The 9,717-nt window shown below is 34.3% G+C and overlaps 1 protein-coding gene across 1 annotated transcript; it reads left to right on the plus strand.

Annotated features, from left to right (window-relative positions):
* The first annotated feature begins 5,602 nt into the window (after positions 1–5,602).
* LOC127101309 (protein DEHYDRATION-INDUCED 19) lies at positions 5,603–8,876 on the plus strand. The gene is made up of 5 exons (XM_051038684.1): positions 5,603–5,909; positions 5,999–6,129; positions 7,753–7,830; positions 7,941–8,236; positions 8,319–8,876. The coding sequence occupies exons 1-5, from the start codon at positions 5,825–5,827 to the stop codon at positions 8,425–8,427; spliced, it is 699 nt and encodes a 232-aa protein (XP_050894641.1). The 5' UTR covers positions 5,603–5,824; the 3' UTR covers positions 8,428–8,876.
* Positions 8,877–9,717: the final 841 nt, after the last annotated feature.

Consider the following 9,717-nt stretch of genomic DNA (forward strand, 5'->3'; position numbering starts at 1 on the left):
TTTGCGGTAGAATGGATGAACTCGGACCACACTCTAGTAGTTAAACATTGCTTGCTCATACATAGAGGCTTAAGCGCCATTCACGGTAGAACGGAAGTAACACGTCCTTCCTAAAAAGGTTTTAAACTGAAAATGAGGCCTAAAGGCAAAACTGAGTTTGATGAGGTGAGTTTGTTTTTATTCTGAAATGAGAGTCATGATTTGAATCATACTAAAGTCTACGAATGGAGACGAATACAATGAGCAACTGGGTTATTCGTCCCATACCTAAATATATTCAGAATGAGGATATGAATTCTCCACTCTCATCCCTTCTCCATTGTTTAAGTCTCGTAACATACAATCCTAATCGTATGGTTAATTGTTTTTGAGTTTATTTACAAAATGATTTTAGTTTTACTGAGAGACAACAAAACGAAAAAGAAAAGAAACCCTGGAAGGTTAAAGTCTGATCTTCAGTCTGCATCCCACATCTGTGTAGAAAGACTTATCAATTATTCGATTTAAATTGCACTAAAGTCTATGAATAGAGGCGAATACAATGGGCAACTGAGTCATTCGTCCTGTACCCAAAGATATTCAGAATGAGGATAAGAATTCCCCACTCTCACTCCTTCTCTACTACTTAAGGCTCATGACGTGCAATTTGCATTATAATCGACGAGCGTTGAAGTTGAATTTCCTTGCAGCTTCCTGTGATGAGGGGTTGTCTTTGAAGACTGAAGAGACTTGACAATTAACTTGAATCAAATTATGCTAAATTCTATGAAAGCGGACCTTTGAGAATTTACCATGTGCTTCAATGAAATGAGCTTTAAGCCCTAAGTGCTTATCAAAATTTTAATTAATAAATCTATTAAATAAAAATTTATTAAATTATTAATTATATAAAAAATTATTAAAAAACAAATTATCCTAATCAATAATTTCATGTAATTAAAAATAATTTTTAAATCCTAATCATCACTACCACCTATGCAAAAGTGAAGGAGGACCACAAAAATCCAAAGGCCATCAAAATTAAGGGACCAAAATAGCTGATTTTGTAACCGGGGGACCAATTATTTAAAATGACCAAATTAGGGGGACCAAAAGTGCTTTTAAGCCATTAGCAAATATTTACTTGATTGCATAATTCAAGCATTACATAACAATAAATTACATTATATATATAATTACCTTATATGAATATTTCTTTACATTCAATAAACTACATTAATATATTTATATAATAATAACATTTTAAATATTTTTTGTCACTAATATTTTGTTGACTTTGTTCGACCCGTGCGTTCGAGCTTTTATTTTTAATATCTGAGCATTTATTAACCAACTTCAACATTTCATTAATCAACTTTTTACATTTCATTAACCAACTTTTTATATTTAATTAACCAACTTTACTTTTTTTACTAAACAATATTCTTTATACACTGTTTAGGAACATGTCATTATTCACGATCATTGTTCCTACATTATTCATAATATTATTCACTGTTCATATCACTGTTCATTGTATTTGTGAATGGTGAATATTGTGTAGGTATAAGAGATGATATAGTAATAATATAATTTTATTTTTTATTGTAAAATAAAATAATGCATAATTATTTTTTCATAAAATGTAAGAGAGGATTCTGAATATGTATCACTCACATTAAATGAAAAATTATGAATGTTCTAACTTGTTTTTTTTATATACTAAAAATGGTCTAACTTGTTATTTCCTTCCATATAAAATATTTTTCATCAATACTATTTAACAACAATCATGGAGGTATTTAATAAATATCATTGAACAATAATCACAATTACTTAATTAGTCTTTCAACAGTTCTAAAAGGGTTATTAAACAATTATTTTTCTCAAACACATAAGAGGACTTATTAATGCACTATTAATATTTCTTAGTCATCTTGTGAAATTATTTAAATGTCATTAATTTTTAGAGATTCATCTCCGGATGCATCAAATTCTAAAAGAATATTATAATATTTCGGAGATGCATCTTCGTAACAATTTAAAACATTCAATACATCTCACTCAGAAGTCATTTACATTTGAATTGAACCGAAGATGCATCTCCGTGAATATTTCGGAGATACATCTATGATACATCTCAGAACAGATATTTCATGTTATATATTATTTATTTGTGTTCAGATGAAGATTTAAAATATACGTACAATCGGAAAAAAAATAGACGTACATAATTTCAGATGGACAAAAAATGCCATACAAAAATAAAACATCAATAAATGTCAAATGTCGTACAATCAAGATCAATAAAGTAGCAAGACCGTTAAAATAAAACACAGACCATAATATTACTACTATATAATAAGAGACTACTGTGTGTCTGACAACCTCTCATCTATCTCATATGCCTCCTTTGTCAGCTCTGCCTCCTCGACCATCAAACCCACATGTTCCCCGACGTTGTCTCCGGTACATCAATGCCCCCCATGCCTCCGTCATGATGGCATCTAGGACCTGCCTCACATCAAACCCATCATATAAGATACCTCTGTCAATGTCTACCTGTGCAATCTCCACTATGCAACGACACCTAGGAAAGACATCTTCAATATGATCTAGTTGTGTCTGCTTCTCCTCTAGTATCTCCTGATGAGCTGGTATCGGCGGGTCTCTTGGAGCAGCTTGTGTCATGTGCGAATGTAATACCCTGAAGAACCATATAATGTACCCTTCGACGTAGCTCCAATCGCTCCCAACAATAGTAGCCCGTGCCTCCTCCAGTACCATATGACTCTCATAATCATCAAACATGGCATCTATATGTATACATGTCAAGGCATGTAGAGCAGAGACAACAGTGTGTCTGAGAATGGTCTGAGTGTACTCGAACTTCCGTATGATGCACTCGGGCAGATGAGGAGCAATGAGATCGATCCACATGCCAACCATCTAGAGTATAAAACTATCTCGTCAAATGGTCGTGTCTCACGATGATCAATATAGCTGTTGAAGTGCATTTCCTCAATAATCAAACAGTCAAGATAGACTCTGTAAGGTTCAGTTTCCTGGTTCCCTCTAAGCGGGATAAAAGCAGTAGGACACGATATATCCTTAGTGAAATCAGGTACACTCGCCCAACCAGAGATGCGCGATAAGTGCTTGAGGATCCAACCCTAAAATGAATAGTTTGGAACACACAAATCATTTGTAATGGATTTGTAAAGATGAAATGAAAATGACAAAGAAACATTCAAAAACCAATAATTATTATTGTATGTAGTGTCACGCTGCCAGTGACCTGTTTCGTCTTCCATATACAACCATCTCTCAACTTCAAATATAGGTAGACCAAACAAATCGCCCCCCAATTGTACTCATGGATCCGCTCGAAATCCACAAAGTAACGTAGGTAGACGACGTCTGTATAGATGGCACTATTGTCCATAAAAATCACAGTGCCAACCAAATAAAGCAGGTATGCTCTCAATGCATGCGAATTGTGGAGCGTCATCTGCTCATCATCACCATCAACCTGCTGTGCACTTAGGAGCGCATTCTTCAGGTATACAAATATAACATGAGCACCCCTGGTCTTATCCAACTCATCCATCGCCTCCCTTAGATTAGCCCCCATATACTCTACCATCATCTCGAGTGCCTCGTCTTTGGTCATCCTCCCATGAACTAGGAATCTCCCTCTGATTAGAAGATGTAGAAAACACGAGACATTGTTAAGTGTGATAAATATCTCACCATTCGGGAGATGAAACAACGAGGTCTCCGAGTGCCATCTCTCCACAAATGCATTAAGAATCCCGTGGTTAACCGTAGTATAATAGATCATGCACAAGTCCTTCAGGCCAAATAAGAATAAAACGTACTGAAGCCATTCCTCATTCGGCTGAGGCAATGCAACAATCTTCCTCCCGTGGTTAAGAAACCTCTGCGGATCACGCTCCTGAAACTTTTCAGAAATAATCAATGTCAGAAACTAAAATTAACATAAAAATAAATAAAGAATCCAACTAATGTTACCTTTTCGTCTCAGATATGTCTGACATTATAGTCTGGATACAGAGGCAGTAAGGACAAATCAAATGGACCACCTCCAAAAGCCTCTGGCTCAGCATCCACAACAGCTTCACCATTCGGAGGTGGCACTAGATCAATAGTAGGAGGTGAGAGTAGATCAACAACAGGAGGTGAGAGTGGATCAACATCATCTACAGTAGAAGGTGACACTGGTGAAACCTAATGCATGCAGGATGTGGGAAGTGATACGTCAAATGGGGAATCCCGTCTCCTACGGGAAGAAGATGAAGTGGCATGAGGAGAAGCACAAGCCCCATAAGTAGACGACTCTGCCTGACCAGAGGGACCAAGAGCCTCCAGAGCTTGCTGACTCTTCTCTCGCCGAACAGATGCGTCATGAGCAACCCTGCCATGAGTCAATGTATTATGTCTATCAACCATTATGTTGTAAGTTAAAGGTAAGGCAGACCATTAGTGCAGACAAACAACACAATTAAGAAAATCAAAATAAACAAAGACTGAGAAAATTCCGGAGATGTATCGTCGGTTTCTGGGAAACTAAACCGTTGAAAAATTACAGAGATGCATCATCGATTAAAGGGAAACTAAACCGCTAAAAAGTTTCAGAGATGCATTTTCGAAATTTTCGGCAACTTAGAGGTCGCATCAATGGCGTAATGTACCACAATGCAGCTCAAATAAATTATTTTGATCATCAATTTCAGCCAATAAACAACTAATACACTATGATTAAACCATCTTAAATGTGATTTCTACTTATTTCTAACCCTAATAATTTATTTCTACTCATTCACACCAAAACTCAAACATTTAGCGAAAACTCAAAAAACTTACAAGAAATTGATGTTTTTGATGAAGATGGATGATGTTACCTTGAGTTCTCTTGAGCCTTGTTGAATGAAATTTGATTTGGTGGAGAGAAGAAATTTGAGAGTTGAAGTTTGAGTTATATGAAATGAGGGAGGAGAATAGTCCGACGCGATTTAACCTCAAAAATATTCTGAAGATACATGTTCGAAATTTATTAACGTCAACTGACTTTTGTTACGTTTGAAGATGCATCTCTCAAAACTAAAAACATTTTTAAAATTTTACGTGATGCATAAAAAATATATGATGTGCATTAAAAAAACTCTCACATATAATCCGCACTTATATATAAATCACTAAGGTACACAATACACTAAACTGCACAATAAGCGCTATATATATATATATATATATATATATATATATATATATATATATATATATAAAATTCTCTTTTGCATTAAAAAATATTTAAGAAACTAAGAGATTCTAACCGACGTCGTTCCATCCGTTTTTATTTTTAAAATTAATTCAAAAAGGGCAGTTGAACTTGGATTAGTGATTTCTATTATTTCTAGAAAAAACAAAAATCAAAATTGTTGCAACTATTTTTAAAAACAAAATCGTTGCAACTTGTAACCACATAATAATGAAATTATTAATTTTTTAATAGGATAATGAAATTAAAAAAAAAAAAACAGGAGCATGACCGAACAAACCAAACGTGTGTATATCCGTAACACAAAACCGACATTTCCTCATATTTGTTTAACCTCGACTTTTATGCTAACCACAAAACAAAACACAACCCTTTTCACTCGCTCTTTGAAAAAGTCAAATCATTTTACAAACACAACAACACAAATTCATTATCTCCAAACTTAGCTCCCGATTTCATCTGAATCTCTCTAATTCCTCAACTTTATTTCATTATTACTTAATTTAATCCATTTTTTTGTTAAGCTTTTTCTTTGATCCTTCAATGGATTCTGAGTTCTGGACCTCTCGTCTCGCCGCCGCGAAACGCCACTATACGTTTCAGCATAACCATCCAACTTCTCATTTAGGTTTGTTGATTTTCGTTTTCGTTATTTTTTGTTGATAAAAGTTATCTGAATCTGATTTTTATATTTACTGTGTGTGTTGGATCGGTTAGGAATAGATGATTTTGATGTTGAAGAAGATGTGAGACCGGATTTCCCTTGTCCTTATTGTTATGAAGAGTTTGACATAGGGTCTTTGTGTTCTCATCTTGAAGATGAACATTCATGTGAATCAAGAGTCACGGTATGAGCATGCTCTTATCTCTTACATAGTTTCATTTTCTATGTTTTTGTAGTTTAGATCTATATAGATTATGTTCTTTTCAATTTTGATATGTTTGTTTGAATTGGAGTTATTTAGATCTTGTTGGTAGGTTTGAGAGTGATGATTGAAAACAAGATGGGTTGGTATATTTTAACTCTGGAGAATGAAATTAAATGTGTCAAAGAGGACTTATATGGTCTAGTTGGGATTGTAGATTTGTAGGTTGGGTTTTCAATCGTAGTGACTAGACAATGAAATTTCAACACATGGATAGAAAAATCAAACAGGCTTTGTGCTGTCCTTCTATCTTTCTCCTTAGATATTCGTTGAGCATATAGATCCAGTGGGAACGGTTTATCTGTTCATTTCTGGTTGAATGTTCTTATGTATTGTATATCTGCGTTTCAGATATACAATATATATTCAAGATTTTTTGGACCCGTAATACAAAATGATGGAAAAATAAAAGGGGATTTAAACTATCAAATTCAAACTGGATGACTGAAATGGAGGAGGGTTTAAATGATTTTATGTGACACAAAGGTACCATTCAAGTTGAGGAGAAAATTTTATCTGACAGCGATGTTATACGGAACAAAATAATGCTGGGCGTTAAGGATTAACACGAGAATGAGAATAAAGTAAGTGTAGCAGAGATGAGGATGTTGCATTGAATGTGTGGTAAGACAAGACATGATGAGATTAGAAATGATAATATTAGAGAGAGTTTTGAGGTATCACCTATAGTAGAAAAGATGATGAAAAATAAACTTAGATGGTTTGAGCATACTTGAAGATCCTGTGGCAAGGAGAGTAGATAAGATCAGTGTTGTCCATGGCCGAGAGCCAAAATCCCGCCATACCAGCCACTTTGCGGCGCAATTATAGCGGGAAACTCCACCATATCGGTTGATATTTACCGTTGCGGCGAGCCCCAAACCCGCCATGTATATCCCGCCATAGCGGCCATGACACTGCAATTTGATAACACAGGATAAGATGGAGAGACCTCAAACAAGTAGAGGTAAATGAAGACTTAGAAAAATTAGAAAAACTATAAGAGAAGTTAATAAGGAAAATTTCGAGACTAACAATTTGGCTGAATAAAAGCGTTGTCTTGGATAGAACATCGAAAGTTAATCCATGTAGCTGATCCCACTTAATGGTATAAAACTTGATTGTTCTATACTCCTAACAATCATTTTTTGAGATGGGAAATGATTTGAAATCATTTCGTAGGAAAGTATCATGTTAGCTGTCCTCACGAATCTTCTGGCAATTGATATCAACTAGGTGCTCAATTGGGGGTACAGTTGATTGTGTATGTATAAGCTTATCATGCACTATGCTGCATTTCAAGAATCTGTTTGAATATACTTTATTAAGATAAACTCATATAAGCTTAAATTTAGTGATTAACGTTTCTCTTTGTTGTAATTATTTCCATACATCCCATGGATTTGCAATGACACTGAATAAAGCTATAGCCCTTGTGCTTTTGATACATAATTTATCATGAGATAAATAAATTCCCATCAAGATGAATATTACACGATCCAATATTTTTGACTCATATTGACCTTTGTTTCATCTATCATACAGATTTGTCCTGTATGTTCGGTTAAAGTTGCGCGCGACATGTTAAGCCACATAACTCTGCAACACGGCCACCTGTTTAAGATATCCTTTATATTATTGTTGTGATTGAATATATTAGCTTTCTAAACTAATGAATTGTTTCTCAAATGCAAAATGAAAAGCTTTAGTTGTTTACCTTAACTGAAGATTACATACAGAGAAGGCGCAGGTTAAGAAGAGTTGCTATTCCGAACAGTCAGTCATTGTCTCTGTTAGGTCGAGATCTCCGGGAAGCTCATTTACAGGTGCTTCTCAATGGAGGCGGCGGATACCGGTCACACAGTAACTCAGTATCCAACGCGTCTGCTGATCCGTTCCTGTCCTCTTTTATTTTGAATTACCCTCAATGTGAAGCTGAAGAAATCTCTAAATCTGTTGTAACAAGTGCTGAAGATTCTTCTTCTACAAAGAACATATCATCACCTGTACAACATATTTGGAAATCAAGGTGCGTTTCTTCGTAAGGCTTATGAATTTCACTCTATATACATGAATCATGGCTTTGATCTGCGTCTTGTATTCGTTTGCAGTTTTGATCAATCGTTGAGTATCGAAGAGCGGGAGAAAAGGATTAGACAAGCTGCCGGGAGGTCTAGTTTTGTGCAGGATTTGTTTCTGTCAACCTTGTTAGGCGACTAATAATGGAAACTGTAAGTTGATTAGAAATAATAATCAAAAACATAAGGTCCAACCTTAAGGATCTTGATGAAAGATGTGTCCAGTGGGATAAGTTTGGTAATTGATGTTAGCCTAATTGTGATATTGTGGCAGCAGCACTTTATGCATGCATATATAGTGCTGAATCTGATGATAGTTACCATTTATTTATCCCACACATGTAAGCATCTTTCACTAGAGTTGTATTTTATTTTTCTTTAAAAAATGTAATGGAAAGACTTATTTTGTTATATTGGCTTCAAAATCATTTTCTAGTTCATAAAGTCACCAATCCGGATATGAATTTCTGGAAGTGTAGAATCACGATTGAATGATTGTGATATCATAGGACTTGATTGTTGTATTCTTGTTTTATAAAAACTAGTTTGGTCAAATTAGATTGAACATATTTAAATAAGTCATTGTCTGAAGCTCTTGGTTTGATATTTAATATGATTTTGAAATCTTTGGTCTTTTAACTCACCTTGGTACCTCGAATTGTTATAATAATAACATTTAATGTTTCAGTGTTTGCATTAGAGAACCAGTCACCAATGTTGTCTCCAAATCAAACCTTAATTTCATGAAGGCTCTGTATATTCTGATTAATGGTGGACTTTTCAAATATGTTTTATTTGGAATTTTGGATAAAGCATTTGCCACTGTTTGATTAAGCAATCATTGTGATAATGAATGAATAAAAAGTGAAGTGCATATCTAATCTTAATTTCATTTTTCATTTGTGTTTTAACAAGTGGTATTGGAGAACAAAATTTAGACTACGAAATATCAAAATTCAAGTGTTTAATTATTGTTCTTGATCATTGAGTGAAAACTTCTTATAAAAAAAACTAGTGGAAACCTATTGGTTCTTAACAACAAGAATTGATATTGATGGATAACAAGAAGTGAGATTGATGGAGCAAACAAATGAAAGCGATGTTTAGTTTTCAAGATGTGATGAAAGTGATTTAGAATGGTTTGTGAGATCTTACCAATGATGTAACATATGCCCAATGTGCAATGTACAATGATTTTAAGAAGACAAACTTTAAGGCTATATTGATCCATCATTGGGTAGACATGACCAATTTTTAAAAAAATGAGTGTAATATCATCCTAGAAATTTTAGGACATTCTTAGAATTGGTTATATCCGCGATGACATACTCAAAGTATCAGTTGCATATGTTGAAAAGAAAATTTAAACTATTATAGATGGAAATCATTGAAAAGATTTTAAATTATGTATTTGAGGATAAATGTTAGACAT

Source organism: Lathyrus oleraceus, chromosome 7 (genome assembly GCF_024323335.1).
Source record: "Lathyrus oleraceus cultivar Zhongwan6 chromosome 7, CAAS_Psat_ZW6_1.0, whole genome shotgun sequence".
NCBI lineage: Eukaryota > Viridiplantae > Streptophyta > Magnoliopsida > Fabales > Fabaceae > Lathyrus > Lathyrus oleraceus.